The 18,810-nt window shown below is 42.6% G+C and overlaps 1 protein-coding gene across 1 annotated transcript in view; it reads right to left on the reverse strand.

Annotated features, from left to right (window-relative positions):
* RGS6 (regulator of G protein signaling 6) overlaps positions 1–18,810 on the reverse strand; it is a 132,746-nt gene that overhangs the window by 24,532 nt on the left and 89,404 nt on the right. Inside the window, exon 13 of the mRNA XM_054971064.1 lies at positions 9,798–9,984. Coding sequence (XP_054827039.1) covers positions 9,798–9,984 — 187 coding nt within the window. The remainder of the gene's footprint in view (positions 1–9,797; positions 9,985–18,810) is intronic.

Here is an 18,810-nt window from a genome sequence, read left to right on the forward strand (position 1 = left end):
ATTGCCACTGTAGCTGGAGACTACTTTTAGCTACCGTAGATATCCATTATTATGCTCCATCTTTCTTTAAAGCCCCTTCAACTAGCGGCCATCACCACATCATTAGGCAGGCAAACCGTGGTTCACGTGCTAACACCAGGGTGCTAACACAGCCATTTTGTGCAGGGGCCATTTGTCCCAGGAACCAAAGCAAGTCTCTGGAGGGGCTGCCACCAGTGCCAGAGCTGATGATGTGGTGGAAGGTTTATGCCCATCATAATCTCATGGAACAATCAGCTCCAAGGCGAGCTCTGAGGTGCAGACAGAACCATTGGGGCTTAGCTTGCTCCCACTGTATTAGTCCAAGTACATCCAGAGTGCCTGCCCCTTGTTTGCTGAAACACCAGCATCTTCAAAGTCAAAAAGTTTGCCTGCCTACTCTACCCTAAGTTAATTATGCATTGTGTGAAGAAATGCTCCTTTTTGCCAGCCCTAAAAGAACAAATCCCTGTTAGAAATAGAATACTGTTTGAAAGATATATCACTTAGAGTTACCTTACAGATGTCATTCAGTTGTATGAGTGTTTCCCTGAGGGTTTTTAACCTCAAGTAGCTATGGGGAGATGCAGTCTTGAGTAAAAGTTTGTGTGTGCCTATTTCTCTCCCTGCAGGTGATGTTTCTTATTAAAAGGGACCCTTTGAATTTCTTTTTATCTCTGGGGGAAATGATACAGATACTTTTTATCCTTTTCTTCTTTATCTTTTCCTCCATGGGGCAAAAACCAGCTCAAAGAGGGTAATTTTGATAAGAAAAAAGGCCCACACAGGGAAAGAGATGAACAACCTCTCCAAATTTCCAATCCAAACAGCAGCTTCCCATAGTTGTTTTTGGTTTTTAAAAGCTGTTGGGAAAATATTCACACAACCAACTGTTAACATATAGTTTGACCTTCAGCTACTACAGTAATGCATGTTGTATTTTGTAAATGATCGTTTGGCAGGCATTGTAATACGGCTACATATATCAGAATAAATAGCGAGAAAGGGGTTAGTTGTGCTGCAACTGAACAAAGAAAAAATGATGGTGTATCAATTAGAAAATTCTGAGAGGAAATCACACACTAGCCAAGGCTGACAACTGCAGAGGAGGGAGTAAAAATCTGCCTCTTTCCCTCTGGCACATGCCACGTCTTTGGAAGGAAGTGAAGGGCAAGCTCTGTAAATTTCCTTGACACAAATGGAAAGGAACACAGAAAACAACAACGCTGAAATCCAGATGGGAACGTGGGAGGTGGGGTAAGATGGAGGCTTTCTCGATAATGCACCTGCTTCAAATCAATGTGGTGCAAGAAGATCTTAAGTCTCTCCCCCTAAAGCAGTCGAAAAAACAATGACCCTGGCCAGGTCACAGAGTGGCAGCCAGCCAGCCAGGACCTTGGGAATAGCCGACAAGGAGGCAGGGAACTGCTGAGCCATTTAAAATAGCAAAATTTTATCTCACTCTCCTGTACCTGGTATTCAGTAAAGCTCAGCAACAAAAACAAAATCCCTACTCTCAGAAAATCTGTGATTCTTTTCTGCAGATACAAAAGAACAATTGAAAAATAATAGCCTTGCTTTTTATAAAAGCCCCTAAACCCCACACCCCCAAGGTCAGGTTGCACAACTTAGACTCATCAATCCAAATACAACCCCCACCCCAGCCATGCATTCTTTCCCACCCAGGACTCAATTAGGGTTGCCAGTTCCAAGTGGGGAAATTCCTGGAGATTTGGGAGGGGGCTGCTTGGAGAGGGCAGGGTTTGGGGAGGGAACAGAACTCAACAAAGTCTAATCCCATAGAGTCCACAGCCATTTTCTCCAAGGGAACTGGTATCTATGGTCTGGAGTTCAGTTGTAATTCCGGGGGATCTCCAGCCACCACTTGGGGGCTAGCAACACTAGACTCAATAAACCCTTTGCTTTTACTGCTGTTACTGTAACAACAGGAAGATCTGTCAAGCACCCGGCAGGTCTCAATCAGTGGCTCTTGAGCTGCATTCAGTTTGGTGAGTTACTGGTAGGGATGTCTTGTACACTTGGGAGCTTGGAAGGCAGGGCAAGGGGTGGACATGACATTGCACAATATGTTGATGCCATGGGTGGCTGAAAAACCAGTCATGACATCAGTGCATCAGCTGACACTCTGGAAACTCTATGGTATTACCACAGAGTTTCAAGAGCATTGGATGATGTGCTGTTGTGACCTCCTGCTTTTCAGCTGGACATGACACTGAAGTATTGTGCGATGTCATTTCTGATCCCCTCTGTTATTTGGCTGGCCTGGAGGAAAGACAGGTGGGAGGGCAGGAGGGCCCAGTTGGTGGGAGAATGCCCACCAGAAGCAGGCAAATGGTTGTGTGGAACCAAACCACCTTCAGGTGGATCACCAATTTGTACTCTCATTATTAGTACTTCTGGGCTAGCACCTCTCAAATAATTAGAAGATTGTATACAATGTTTGCTATACTATATTGGCCCTTGAGAAGCTTTATTAATCCTGTCTTTCTCCCCACTGGAGACCCAACATCCCTTACATCATTCTCCTCTCCTCCATTTTATCTGCACAACAACCCTGGGAGGTAGGTCAGGCTGAGAGACAGTGACTGGACCAAGGTCACCCACTGAGCTTCCATGGCAAAGTGGGGATTCGAACCAGGAGTTCTCCCAGAATTACAACTGTTCACCAGACTACAAAGATCAGTTCCCTGGAGAAAACGGCTGCTTCAGAAGGCAAACTCTATGGTACACCGAATTCTAGGTAAATCCCTTCCCAAACTCTCCCCTCTTATCCCCAAAACTCCAGGAATTTCCCAGACCAAATTTGGCACCCCACACATGAGGCAAATAGTAGCCCTTTCTCTGTCTGAAATTCTGAGTGGGATAGTGATACAGGACAAAGAATCAAATCCTCCAGTCCCTGTGCTACGGCTCCCTTCAGTACTCCTAACACAGCTACAATTCCCTAAGCCAAGAAAGAGAAGGTCCTTAGCAATTTAGAATAGTGGAGGGCAGAGGGACCCAGTCAGTAATCACTAGGGTGAGAACAGAGATGTCCACAAGAATGTCCCTGTTTTCTTTGGTCAAATGTTGGAGGCTATGCAGCTGCCTGGATATAGCCTATATAACAGGCCTCAATCTATATAATGTCTGTCCTGTTTCTATTTTAAATTTTGACTCAGTAATCTTACCACGAGCCAAGATGCTGGCTTAAAACCACCACATCCTTAACCTCCCAAAGCATTCTCCTTTGTGAAGAGCACATAGTTAACAAATTTAAATTTGCAGTGGAAATATGGTGATTTTTTTTTCTTGTTGCAGCTTGGGTTTTTGGCACTCAAGAGAGGGAGCAGAGGGACAGGATGTGGCTTTATTCAAACAGCCTACAACAGCAAACATAACTTGTCAGTACAGTAAGCCCCATTCCAGAAAGTGTCAGAACTATGATATATTTGGTCAAGTCTTTGGGGAGTTTTAAGTGAAAAACACAGGCAAAGTATGTATGTGGATTTGTATTCCTTGAAAGCCAGGGCCAAACCTCACTGTGGGTGTGTACTTTATCTGCGGTGTAATTCTCAGAAAAGATATGCCATCTGGGCTTGCCGTATGTCTGTTTATCAGGGTGGGGAGACTTGTAATGACGAGGGTGTGCTGTTTTAAGCCCACTAAGGAGATGGATTGTATACCATAAAACCACAGAACACTGCATCTGAATGACTGTGCAGATCAACATGTTAAATGATGCATTTCTCGCTTATGTATTTTGGGGAAATCCTATTTTATTGCCCTTATATAAAAACCATCTGGCTCCTTATGTGTTTCTATACACAGTGTCTGAAGTGACTGATATTGGGTGGGGGGGGGGGGGCGGAGTTGCTCAATAAAGGCTGTCATTATAATCAGCAGATTATAAATGGTATCAGTTGCCATCAAGTGGTCAGATGGCATTTCCATTAGCGGCCAGAAATCACACCTCTACCCTGGCCAGATACCCTGAAGCACAAGCTTGGCTGAAATTAGGCAAAGACAAGTCCCTGTAACCATCGGCTCCCTCTCAGCATCTCCTCCAAAAAGAAGGCAGGCTGAAAGGCTGGCCAACAGATCGCATTTGGAGTTCTCTGGCTGTGCTTTTAACCTGAGGGCCTGCCTGCATTGCACTTTTGCCTCTCTCCCTCCTTGCTCTGCCCTGTTCCTTCCATTAGTCTTCCTCTCTGAGACTTTCTCTCCGCTTGGTGCACATTGGACACCAGGCTTTCACAGAGATCTGCAAGCTTATAGTCCAACAGACTACACCCAGGCCATTTTCACACACGCCCCAGGAGATCGCGCAAACTCACGGCATGAAGTGTCTTCCTACCACGATCTCCCGGCACGATCCCCTTCAATGACCCGATGACATCAGAAAAAGCATCATCAAACAGGATCATGCTGGAAAATCGTGCTAGGAAGACAGTTTTATGCCGTGCGTTTCGCACGATCTTCCAGGCGTGTGGCTGTGTGAAACCAGCCCCAATCTGTGCAACTGACACTCCTGGAAATCAGCAGTTAATAAACATGAGGACTGGATCCCTTTGCTCTGGGCTTGATATGTTTAGGCCCTATTAAAATGCAATGTCTAATGTGCAGGCATCAGACAGGCTGGCATCAGACAGGCTAGCTGCCAGAAGGATATTCTGGATCAGACACCACAATGGTCCTACTCCACCGTAGCCACCAGCAATTGGTATTCAGTGGCATACTGCCTTTAAAACTGGAGGCATCAACAGCAGCTGAGAGACACCTCTCCTCCATAATGGGCCAGAAAGATCACTCCACCTGTAGGTAAATTCTACCCTTGTCTGCAGAGGATAGCTTTATTGGAGGTCTAGCTTTAAAAAAATCAACAATAGCAATGAAACCTTTGACCCATCTAATCTAAGGCAATTCATGTTTATTCTCTTTTCTTCCTTGCATATCTTCTCTACCACAAAAGTCTTTTCTTTTAGCTAATTATGCCTTGCTTATGGATGGGAATGCAGTGTGTTTGAACTCTTGCGGGCACTCAGGGCTTAATTTAAGCTGGGTCATGCAAGGTCTCACCCTGGAAATCTGTTTTCAGTGCCAGAGCTTAGCCTCAGAAAATGTCATGACAATGAGCTTGCACCGGTTATCTCCTGCTACCTCCTCTCTCAGACTGTTGTTTTCCTTTCCACCTATCATAAGGTTTATTCTTTACTTCAGGAACATAACAAATCTTCCACCCAGGGTTATTTGGCCAGGGCAAGAAGCACTTCCAGTGAAAACTAACAGCCTGGCTTTGCTCACACCAAGCCCAGGAATCTGCTTCAGTTGCTGATGCCAGGGTCTAGGGACTGAGATTCTCATCATTCCTCTGCAGCAGGAGGCAAAAGTCTATACAAAGAGTACACTTCACTAAGTTTTCACTTGTGATTGAGGGGGCATGGCGCAAGCGCTCACTCTCTTTTTCTTGTTGTTAAACAACTCTAGGCCAAACTAGGCTTTCATTGGCCAATCAGATCTGTATATCTAAAAAGCATTCTAGCCAACAGTGCTTTCAAACATTCCATCTTCCTTAGCACCCATCTTCAGTGGAGCACCGCCCTTAGATCAAGTGCCCAACTCTCCTGCATTCCTCCCCATAACCTGTGTTGCCAAAATGTATAAATTCTTGTTGAAATTTGAGACAGAGGAAGAACAAGTGAAATAATGTATGATTAAATGGGCTAAAAGCATGGATATATTAATGGAACAATGGGAAAATACGCGATTAAAAGGATTGAAATTTACATTGTTCCACTCTTAAGGAGAATTTTTATAAGATGATGCACCGTTAGTATAGGACCCCTGAGAAATTGGCTAGAGTGTATAAGCGTTCGTTGAACTTATGCTGAAAATGTGCTCAACATGAAGGATCTTTTTTCCATATGCAGTGGACATATAAGAAAGCAAAAACCTTTTGGACACAAATACAATTATCAATTCAGAAGATTTTAAAGATTAAAATACAATTGAAACCAGAGACCTTCTTATTGGGAATGATGGAAATAAGTTATGGAACTCTGTTTTTATACATTACTATAGCAGCAAGATGTAGAGTCCAACACTGTCTGTAATGGAGGATTGGTTGATAAAAGTGTTGGAACTTGTAATGATGGCAAAACTTACTTCACTGATTAGAAAGAAGACAATTAAGTTCATTTGTTGATGAATGGAAACCCCTAATAGACTTTTTACACGAAATAGACAATAATGATCTGATGATTTATGGATTTATAGACTAAGGAATTTGGACATGGGGAAAAAAAGAAAGCTTTTATCTTTAATATAGAGTAAGAAAAAGATACTAATATTTGTCACGGAGAAAATCAGAAGCCTTCTTTTAGTTTATATCATTTTTTTCTATGTTTTTAATTTGTACTGTCTGTGTGTTTTGTTATTTTTGTTGGTTAGTTGTTTCTTTTTTGTTGTTTGTTTTGCTAGATCTTATGTAACTGTATTTGTTTATTGGTTAGTTGTTTCTTTTTTTGTTTGTTTGGCTAGATGTTACGTAACTGTATTTTTATGTATCGTCTTATTATGATATAAAACTCCTAATTAAAAAAAGAAAAGAAATGCCCTGGCTAACATGCCCCCATTTTCATTCATATTGCTCCCACCCTCCCTTAGGGTCTGGATAAATTTTGCTCCACCCTCAGGGAGAAACCTTACCTTGCCCAGTATCTGGCCATCAGATTGTTAGTCAAGGCCACAGGGCTTAACTGCATGTTACCAGGTTCCCCAGATCCAACTTGCTTTCTCTGCAGTCACACAGCAGCTATGGGGTAATACATTAAAGTTTCCAAGACTGACCTTGGGATGATGGCTCAGGAAGGAGGTTCCTGCTTTCCCTCCCGGTGCCATTTTCCCAAGCAAAAATGGCCAGGATCGGGGAGAAATTTGCCCAGCTTTGGAGCTGAATGTTCATAGAATACTCCATGTGCAATTCTAAAGATGGACAAATTAGTCCCTATCTTGGCCATTCTGTCTCAGGAAGATGGCACAGATGGGGAAGGCAGTAGTCCTTCTTCCCTCACACTGTCATGAAGAGCCCAATCAAGCTCCTGGGGACTTTAAAAATGCCTTTTTCTATGGCTGTTGTGTATCTGCAAACAAAATGTCTTGGCCCTGGGGAACCTGGATTCAACTCATCAAAAAACATAATGTGTAGTTTGGCCTTCAATGATTAATCAGCGTACGTTTAGTTACGAAAGGAGCTTGCAGTAAACACACATGAGAGGTTTTCTGCCATGGATTGACTGCTGCTATGATCCAATTTACATTACTAGATTTTCCCTCCAAACCTCACAGCTCAGGTCAAAACTGCCTCCAAACACCCCGCCTCTCCAGTTCAGAGCAAGGTTTTAGTTCAGTAGCACTTTAAAGACTAACAAGATTTCCAGAGTATGAGCTTTACTCTTGAAAAGCTCCCTTTGTCAGACCTATATATTCCAGGGATCTGATGAAAGGAGCTTTGACTCCCGAAGCTTATATCCTGGAAATCTTGTTAGACTTTAAGGTACTATTGGACTTGAATCTTGCTCTTCTACTACAGACCAATAGGGCTATCCACCTGAACCCACCCATACTTCCCTTTTACCTTATTTGGAATTGCTCTCTGGAACGAGAACTACCTGCTCCTTCCTTTTGGCCAGCCAGGTTGCCACCTGATTCTGCCATCTTGGCCATTTCCTCTTTCCAAACCTGGAAAGCAAAAAGAATCTTTCCCTTTTGGCACTGCTGTATAATTGTCCTGAATCTGTACCAGAGTTCACACTCCCTGTGACTTCATGTTATAGGAGTATGTGGCTACAGTTTGACACGCTTACATGTCTCTGCTTCTCTTCTCTTTACAAATTTAGATTATTAATTTATTTACTTTATTTATTCCCTGCCTTTCTCCCTAGTGGGGATCCAAACTGGCTTTCGTTGTTCTCTTCTCCTCCATTTTTATCTTCACAGAAACCCTGAGAGAGCGCGACTAGTGCAAGGTTATCCAGAGAGCTTCCATGGCACAGTGGAGATTTCTAACCTGGGTCTCCCAGATCCTAGTCCAGCCCTCTAACAAATACACTACACTGGCTTCCATTTTCTCTTTGGGTGCTGCAGATTGCCCACTGGCAGGCATATATATGCTTCGTCTTGAATGATTTGCTGCATAGGCTCTTAGTCTCAGATCTCTGCTTTGATTTTCAAGAACTGGTGGCTATAGCCGTCGTTGTACATCTCTGTCTACCCCTTTGGCCACTCACCCCCTCACTGAGCAAATTAGCATGGGTTTCTATTACCGGGTGACAATATTGAATTCTTATTGGTATTATTTTGACTGGGTAAGATCAGCAAAGCCCCCAGCCTAGAGATTTATATAGGTTTTGTTCCCAACTTCACTTTATCTGGATTCTCAGTGTTTCTTTCAAACTTGGAGAGGCACTTTGTCAAATATTCCTTGCAGCTATTGTGTCGGCTGCTGCTTAGATTTGTAGAACTTAAACTGGTAGCTACTTTAGTTTAGGAGTGAGGGGCAATGGAAGGAAGGTAGCATCCTTTCACGCAAGTTATTTTAGTTTAGATTTGGGCCCAGATTGGAAAATGGGCCACAATCACAGTGACACACGTCCAGTGTACATGTGTCCTCACCTGGAAACAGCTGCACAAGTGAATAGGAAATTCTTAATTAAGCTATAGAACACAAGTAAAAGAAAAGGAAGAAATATAGTAGCCCAGGAAATCCTCAATAACATTTTGTTAATTGATATGGCTAGGGCTACTATATTTTAATAAAAAGAAATCACCACAAATCAGTTCTGAAAGATGGGGAAAGCAAGACAGAAAAACATCTGGAACACAATATGTTAAAAATGACTTCTTGATTCTCAGTATGGAGTGAACAAAAGATGCCTGTTCCAGATCAAACAGTTAGTACAGAAACATCCAAATGCTAGTGTTAGAAATGGATTGCATTAGTGACGCCAAGAAGTAGGAGCTGGATTCTCCCAGAAATTCAGCAGTTGCTACTGAATTTTATTAAAGCTAGCTTCAAGAAGTACAGCTGTAATCAAGAAAATCATTGGGAGGCCACACTTGACCCTGGCTCAATGAGCCTACTTCCCAAGAGTTTTTGCAATTACAAACTCTCCTTTTTTCCCTTAGAGAAATTGATGGAAGAAACACACCCTATTGAGGGACATTGAAGAGAGTAATAGGACTTGGGCTAACAGCATCTTCTTCTTGTCCTATGGGTTATTGTAGTAAGTTTAGCCCAGTGACTTGTGAAGTTCAACACAAAACTTCATGGATTTTAGCACTGAATTATGTCTGATAATAGTTCTGATTAGTTCCCCTGAGAATAGTTGTAAAGTGTAATGCTACCCTGATATTTCTGCTCCCGATGGTGGATTAACAGTTCTCCATAGTATATCTTGCCCTGAACTGTATGGCCGTGGCTAGCTTAAGCTCACCAAATCTTGGAAGCTAAGCATGGTTAGCCCTGGTGAGGAGACCACCAAGGAAGTCCAGGGTCACTGTGCAGAGGAAGGCAAAGGAAAACCACCTCTTGAACGTCTCTTGCCTTGAAAACCCTATAGGCAAGCTGTGACTTGATGGCAAAAAAAAGAGAAGAGTATATGTTAACAGACTAAACAGGAGGACATTTTAAAGATGCAGCTCTTTCCCAACCTGAATACAACAAACCCCATTCCCTCTTCTGTTCTATGCACTGTTAGGAATGACACCCAAGTCCGAACCTGTGCGTCTTCATATGTGTACCTCCCTGGGTCTTTGACATTTTGGCTTGTTATTTCATAGCTGTGAGAGTCCAAGTTGATGGCGCTCGGGGCCCCAGGAGCAAGGAACTCTTGCCATATATCTTCCACTCTGGTTGCTACATCCAGCAATGGTTGCTTTTTGAGATCTTGGACAGCCAACCAAAACCTGCATTGAGGGGGAGAAAAGGGAGAGGGGAGGAGAGAAAATCTCAGAAATGAGGGTCAACCTGAGGCACCATGGCAAAGATTAGTCTTAGTCCTATTTCTGCTGCAATTTATACTAAGTGAAGTTCACCCATTTATGGCACATCAGCTGACATTCTATATGGCTAATATTCAAACTATATTAAATACAAATAAATCACTGTAATACAGTAGCACTGAATAATCTTTGAAATAAACCACATTATTATTATTAGTTCTTAAATGGCTAGGCAATGATCAGATAGGAAAATAGCACCCTCTTGGTGTGATGTCATACATTTCTTTAAGGGCGAAATGACGCGTCATGCTGGAACTCCAGATGTAAAAGTTGTCCCTAAAAGCAGGCCTCCTACTGGGGGAGAGCAGTGGCACTGGGTGGAGGTTAATTTTTCCTTTTGCAACTTCCCTGATAGGAAACTTCTCCCTCAGCTGTTTAAATTACCGGTAGGTAAAAAGTCAGGCCCAGTTCCTGTGTTTCCCCCCTTTACTAGGGCTAAGAGCAGTCTAGAGCAAGGGTAGTTGTGGCTTGGAAAATGGTGTGGGTGAGGAGTTAGCCCCTCCCTTCCTCAGCATTGCAACTGCAATCCAGATTGCCCCTTCCTCGTGGTTCCTTTTTTAGGGCCAAGGAAGTTCATTGAGTTCCAGTCAATGACTCCTAGCTTCACATGTACTTGGCCCTAAAAATCTTATTTCAGCCTCTCACTTTTGGTGTTATGCAGATGAAGGAGAGAATTCTGTACAGATTTATCAAACATACACTGCAGCCAATGTATGCTTTTCATCTGTATTAATATCAAACAAAGACAATGTTGTTTGTGCCTTGTGGGTGAAAAATGCCTTTATGTTACACCTGCATTTCTGGCTGTTAATAAAAATGGGTCTTAGAATGTAGTATATAGCTATTAATATAGGGGGCATATTATATTGTAGGTTATTGGATACTATTGATAGATAGTACTAAAAGATATGGAATGTTAGATAATGGTATTTATCATTAGACAGATATTATTATTTTATATAGAGTTTAATTTGGTTAAGATTTTATCTAAGAGGTAATAAAGGGAATGGAAAACTGTCGGAAGTCAATGGAAAAGGGGGGGAAGGGTGGGGGTATTATAATATTATGGAAAGTTAACTGTGTATGTTTTTTATATTTGTATAATGACCCATCCAATAAAAATTTAAAATAAAAATAAAAAATAAAAATGGGTCTTTATTTTAGTTGGACCTACAGAGTCATAGATGCAAAAGAATGAAATGGATTCCATTTTCAGACCTTTCTGATTAATAAAGCTGTTCTGTCTACGAGTTTCTTTGTGCCCATGAGCCTAGGAAAACTTAAAAGGAGGTCCTAATCAGAAAAAAAGAATGCCTTGGGATGCCACTGAAGACCGATCAAGGGCACAGTCTTGAGTAGAGTTACACACTTCTACGTCCATCAAAGCCAATGGGCTTGGAAGGTCATAACTGTTTAGGGGTACACTCTTCTAGCCTAAATTTGTTGTGTATTCTGAACTGACCGTGAGTGAATTCTTACGTGCCCCCTACTATGCACAAATTGCTTTTTGTAATTACGTGAGCAAGAACAACGTGGACCCTACCATGCCCTGGCATGCATATCCAACTGAATCAATATATACTGTCGGGAGCTGATAACACATCAGAGAAACCTCAGATGAGGTCTACTTTTCAATGATGTTATCAGTCTTAACACCACATATTGATGCCATTAGACGTGTGAGTATCAATGTGGATGTGGCTGCTGCCCTCACATGAATAATTAGGGACACCCAAAGCTAAACTGTGGATTTAAAGCAATTTTCCTACTGGTAAGAACGTGCTTTGTCAGGAATTTGTACAAAGTGATAATGAAATCCAGTGGGCATTTAAAATAAATACAGTTTTCATCCCCCTGGGGAGTTTTCACAGCAACAGAATCATTTTGTTATTTCTGCACAGGTGATATTATAGGAGCTGGTCCACATATACGTGTGCTTCACTAACAGTTACATCCTTCTAAATCCATTGAATCTTTAGAGGTTTCTATGGTGCATGTATTCAGTTGGTAAAGCCTTCAAAAGGACCTAAAGAAATGCAGCATGCCAAAGAGCCATGCCAGCTTATCAGCCTCATCACCTCATTCTGAAATGAGAGAATAAGGATTTTTGTCCTTTAACAATGTACAGAAGTAATGGAAAAATATATTTCCCATTCATCAAATCATATATTCCCATTCCCAGGAATTCTTAAACAACTAATATCCTATCAAGAATGGTCTGAATTTGCCAAGTTAATACTTTTTTAAAAAGCATCTGCATGCTGCTATTTCCAGTTCTTAACAATCTCTCAACTTGGAGAGGCATTTAAGCCATCTGTGACAAGCTCTGGTGGGCTGTACCATGGTTGCCTTTCAAAACCTCCTGTAGTTTGATTGACTGTCCAATTCTGGTTCTCCTCCCCCAAAGCCATGGCAACCAAAAAGAAAGAGCAAGGAGGGCAGATAAGCCGTTCATGACACGGAACACTGCAACAATCAACTGTTAACAAAGCCCTGTGTTGGGATCCACAGTTTTTACAGATCAATATAAGTGTTTGAAATCTTTTTTTAAAAAAAATCTAGTCTCATTACTTAGCCTGGCTTAAATGTACCATCATGAGATCTGCTTTGTGGTTAGGAATGTAGGACAATTAGTGTGCAATTGAATCAGTAAACATGTACCAAAATGAATGGTGACCTTTTGGAGCTACCTTCTCTGTGATTTTATTTATAGGGGACCTGCAACCAAAACTGTGATAGGGCATGACAGTTTAAGGTATGGAAAGCCCTGAGCAAACAGGACAATGCTGCTCCATTATGACTTCGTACAGGCAGAACAGCCTGAGGAAAAGGACGCTTAGCCAGAGGAAAACATTCATCATTGCATTCCCATTCCAGCATTCCCTGTTGTGACAGGGGCAGGCAGGACATAATGCAAACCCAAGACAACAGGCACTGCTGTGAGCGAGGATTACAGCTAGAAAGACAAAGAGGACACAGACCTGAAATAAACAACCATAAGGAAGGTGTTTACAGAGAAAAAATAAAATTTTGAGCTTCCTGACAGAAAAGGAAAGGTGGGTTCTAATTTTTAATATTTAGCATCAATAAATTCAGTTACGCTCATCAACTAATATTGCTTGTTGTTATCCACAATGATCTCCACGAAAGAAGGCTTGGACAAAAAATGTGCTCTGCTTTGTCTTCTGCTTTTGCTCTGCTTCTCAGGAGGGAGTTACCTGGTTCAGGATTTGTTTACTGTTTTCTTTAATGTACAGGAAGCAAGATAAAAACATAACCCAGATGCAATTTAAAGACCAACAACATTTATTCCAGCATGAGCTTTCATGAGTCAGAGTTCACTTCTTCAGCTATGAAGGGGAAATCATTTTTCATATTTTTATGAAGAAAATTACAGGAGGTGGGAGGGAAGAGTTGGGGGCAAAGAGCCTGGAGTTAGTGGATCACTCGCTCTTTGGTAGTTAGATGGCCTTATACTGTAGCCCTCACAAGAGACACTAAAGTAATGAAAGATAGTGGAGCTTGACTTTATCCACATAAACTGAATCAGGATGTTGCAGAAGCATGTTTGACTTAATGTAACTACCTTATATAACCACAGGCTCATGTCTATTCAAGATAGCTATGCAGGATTATTCAAACCCCCTTTAATTTATATTTTTAGAGGGGTGGCAATATTAGTTTGCAACTGCTAAAATGATATGCCTTGTGACATCTTAAAGAAAAATGAATTTATTGTTACAACAGATTTTGTTAAGGTACAGCAGAAAAGGGGTCTCTAGCTTACTTTCTTGAAATTACGCCTATTTAAAGAAGATTTTGTATCAAATTATATTGTCCAGTGAAGTGATCTCTAAAATGACACTGTTATATAAACTTCAAACACTTGTTTCCTGAATGGAAATGTACTTGTTGCCTGTATGTTTTTGACCAGGATTCTAACAGCTGGCTTTGATCTTGAAGGCCATTAATGACTCGCTATCATGGTACTTGAGGAAACCTCACACAGGAAACGGCTGGTTCTTGAGATCTGCATCAGACACCATTTAGGCCCCCTCTCTCCACCATCAGAGATTAAGCAGTTGGGATGGGACAGAAGTGACACTATAAGATGGCACTTTGGTCTAGAATAACTTTTAGGTATTATTCATGTGAAAAAAACAGAAAGCTGTTTTTAAAAACCAAAATGCTTCTTATATTCAGTATACAGACGCAAAAAATGTCCATGGACTTTGTGTATCTATAAATACACCTGCAATAAATGAAAGCACTGCCCTGCGCATTCCCTGTGTACAATGAAAGAGAGATTTTGGTCCAGAATAAAGAAAGGTTGAGATCCTAGACCACTAAATTTTATATTCATATAATGTGGTTCATGGCTTTGTATCTTATGCTGTCCCCTAAAATATGAAAACAAAGCTTGCTCAGCTTTTGCATGTCAATGGTGAAGTCTGAGGAGGGGATGTGCAATTACAAAGTAATTCTGAGGGACAAGTTGGGCTTATCCTACGTTGTTTTCAGCGCACTTGTGAACTCTGGTGAACGGCAACAGTTCTGTAAAGAGTAGGCTAGGCCCACACTAGTATCCTGCAGCCTTCACAGTTTCAGTGAGATATCATACTTCCCTCTGCATTGCAAGAAAAAAAGCCTCAGAAACATATTCCAAGTTGTTCGGAGCACCTAAAGAGCACCCACGCCCTCTAGTGGTCATAAGATCACAGACACGGCTACTGAAATCAAAATAATCCCAGCTTCTTGAAACGTCTCTCTCTCTCTCTGTATTACACCTCAAAGGCTGTCAAGCCAAGTGCCACGAAGATATCACCAAAGTTTCCTTCAGTCTCATCGCTAACATTATAACAACAGTATGTTGGTACAATATTATCTCACATTCAGTAATTGCCCAGCGGTATAACTAGTCATTTCTACACCCAGCTGAAGCTTCCAATTCTTTGCTTCCACCTGGGCTGCACCAGCAAACAAATTCAAAAGGGTCATAATCCAGTAGGCTTTTGGGAGGCAATAGTTATGCAGAAGAATAAAAGCATAAAACCAGAGTAACTCTTGTATTAAAGATGAAATGGTCTCGTGGTGAATCTACAACTGTAAATGATTACTTGCCTTTAACAAAACTACTGTTGAAATCCTAAATCCTAGTATTCAAATTGACTGCTACTGCTGCTTGTGGCTGGTCTGGGTGATGTCTCTCCCTGCCCCCCATCAGCATATTCAGTGGCTTTGCATTAGGCAGGGTGACTACCTGACGTTCTGCTCTCACCAAACCTCCTATCCAGCTAATCTTTATTTGTCATCTATAAGATTGCTAAGTCCCCCTTATCCTCCCAGTGGGAGGTGGGGGGACCTGGCACTTACCTTATTCTTGCTTCCGGTATGCTTCTTGCGCATGCACAAACTGTCACGATCACCTCACTTCTGGGAATTTGGGCCCCAAATTGGCCCACTGTGAAGTGCGGGAGTGCTCTTGGGGCGGTGCGATCATGTCAGTGATGTTGTCATGCTGGCCCCAGGAGCGTGCCCCGGAGGCCCATTCTCCAGTTTCCCCCACCGGCCAGATAAGCAGTGGCAGGAGGAAAAATGTGGGAGCGGGGGTTCCCTAGTCATCTACCATACTGTAAGCAGGATCAAGATGCACAAACTTTGTTATACCTCAGTTACAGTACAGGAAGTGAGGTTCATGGCGTATAGCCCCAGTTTGCCCCAGCCCACATAATTTGAATATGATTCAAGGCCTGATGGATAGGGCTGAGGTGGCTGCCTCAGCCAATCCAGATGGGGCAGTGGACGATGTAGCTAGCTGCCCTTTCCCTCAGCCTCCATTTCCGGAGAAGATCAACCCATCCTCCCTCCCAGAATACATCATGGGACTAGCAGGTTGCCAATTGGGGCTGAGCAGGAATTTTTAGGGCTTCCCTCAGATTGGAAAGGGAGGGGGCCTGTTTTTTGCCTGTTCCATGATGTATGTGGTACTAGGAATTTTAATAGGCCTGGTTAAAAGCTGGTTAGGCCACAACTAGTTGGCAGAAATAGGGTGGGTTGCACAGGATAGGTCGGTTTAATCAGCAAACAACTGGAGGCATCTTGGTGATGGGAGGTGTCTAGATCAGGTCATCATATGCCAGTGGTTGGATGGTGCTGTGAAGGAGCGCATTGGGTGCTGAGTGGCATCTCCTGAACCTGGTAGGTGCCTTGTGGCCCGCCAGGGGAGGTGGATGAAGCATGGCACCACTTGGCACAGGAGGCTGTGCAGGCTATGATAAACAAGCCAGCCAGGTTTGGAGCCAGGGTGGATTTGCCAGGCAGGCACCTAAGGAGGATGCCTAGTGTAGCCAGTCCTCAAAATAGTCAGCTTATGGTATAAACGAATGATGGAGATCAGCAATTTAAAGTTAAAAGTTAATAAAGAAACTAGTTGAACCCACATAACTGGCATCTGTCTTTATTGTATCAGGTCATATTTGGGATGCTGGGGCAAATGGCTACTAAATCTGGGTTCTCAGCTAAAGGTGTTGTCAGTGGCATGTGGTGCAGTGGTCTGAGAAATGGAAAAAAGGTAATCTAGCAAATTCAGTTGGAATTGGGGGGGGGGGGATGGGAAATGAAGTGACAACAAAGCAGCCTAGATTGGTTAGTCTTCCACAATTCTATAGAGGAAGTGGGGAAGCCTTAGTGCTAATGTGCTTAATATTACTGAAGCACTAATATAACTACCTAGACCAGGGGTCCTCAGTGTGGTATTTGTGGGTGCCATGGTGCCTGCCAACACCTCTTCTGGCACTCACAAAGTATCTTTCGAAGGTGGGTGAGGCCAGGTGGGGCTCTTGCCTGGCAGGGCTTCTGTTTGGCCAGATCTCACTGGAGATCTGATTGACTAGACAGATTAAATAACATTGCAGTGGCAGCTGCCCCTGCAGTGTTTTTTTTTTAATCTTCTCACTCCTCCCTCCCAGTGCATTCTTTAAAATTACCTTTCTTCTCCCCTGCACTTGAGCTTCCTCTGTGTGTATGAATCTTCTTCCTGCATGCATGGTTTTCCCTCCTGTGGCAGCCATTTTGCAGTTGCATTCACTACTCCTGTATCAGAATTCCAAAGGTGCTCACAGGCTCAAAAAGGTTGGGGTCCTCTGATAAAGACTATTAACCAACTCGGTAGCTGTAGAGTTATGGTCTAAGGTCATTTGTTATATTTGCAAACTAGTAAAATCCTGGGGAAAGGATTACCTCATTAGAATAATCCAAGAACAAACCAAACAACTATATTAAATTAAGTGAATGATAATTCTAATAAAGCCTAGAAATGCCCTTTCTCTTCCCATATTTCATTTGTGCAAATCCTCTTTTCTAACACTAGTTCTTCAATTTCCCCCCTTTTGTACTTCCCAACACCTCTCCTCAACATCCACACATGCTTTATTTCAAGGCTATCTTGCTCTTATATTTGCTTGTTTTAAAAAATATAGTTCGAATTGGGATATTTTACAGATTTGTTTTGGTGGGAGTCACTATTCAAAAACTCTGACAGAGACAGAAAATGGAGACAGTTGGTGTGAACCTCCCCAGGCTTAGCCTTAGGCATTTTGTTACTAGAGGCAAAATACTGAAATAGCTTCTCACTTCTACAAGCTTCTAGACTAATCATGGAGTCCTAGGGGGTGTTGTGTTTCAAAGAGACCTTCTTTCACTCAGTGGAAGTGTATCTCCAGTCTTTTGCTAACCTTGGCCGTTTCCACACTGCCTTAAAATAGCGGCAGGCTCCTGGAACGCTGGCGGCTTCTTCGCACGATATGAGCTGAAAAAACGCCCCACATCCGTTTTAAAGAAAACATCATGTGAAGAAGCCGCCAGCATTTTGGGAGCCTGCCGCTTTTTTAAGGTAGTATGGAAACGGCCCTCATCCCCTAAGCTTTGCTTTCCTCAGCACATTCCAGGGCCTTATGAGCACTACTGCTTCTGATCCAGCTCCACTTTCATTGGCTCCTGGGTTCAGTGGACTGCATACCCGAGCTCTTTAGTTCTGCTGTTATTAGCTTGCCAACCTCCAGATGGGGCCTGGAGTTCTCTCAAAATTATAACTCTCCTGTTATTACTCTGGGCCACAGACATCAATTCCACTTGAAAAAATGGCAGCTTTGGAGGCTGGACTCTATGGTCTCACATCCCGGACAAGATCACGTTATTCTGCAAACTCCACCCTCCACAGGCTCTGTCTCAAATCTCCAGGAATTTCCCAACCTCAAGTTGGCAGCCCTAGCTAATAACATTTGTACATATACTATCAGTCTCTCCTTTCTTCAGTTGCCCCTTTCTGATTTCATGGGTGTTTACCAAAATTGCATGCTGAAAATTTATAGTCTGGGGCTAGGGTAGATAAAGGATTGTGTTATCCCATATGAACATGTCTGGTGGTTAAGAAACAGAATGCCAGATTCCTGTCAGATGTTGCTCACACGTTATACAATACACACTGTTCTTTGTTACATACTCAGTAATGCCCAGTTATGCTATGGTTTTGTAACTGTCAGGTGCTCAGGATCACTCACCATATTCAATACCCCCCTGCAGCTGAAGCTGATGCTGTTGGGGTGATTCTGTTATTTGACCCTGGAGTGGGAAACTGGGAACGGGAGGCGTTTGTTCCGGCTGTAATCTCTCCTGAGCCTGGGAGCCTGCTTGACCTTGAGCAGTCCATGAATCACACAGCCTGTTTTCCTG

Source organism: Eublepharis macularius, chromosome 2, assembly GCF_028583425.1.
Source record: "Eublepharis macularius isolate TG4126 chromosome 2, MPM_Emac_v1.0, whole genome shotgun sequence".
NCBI lineage: Eukaryota > Metazoa > Chordata > Lepidosauria > Squamata > Eublepharidae > Eublepharis > Eublepharis macularius.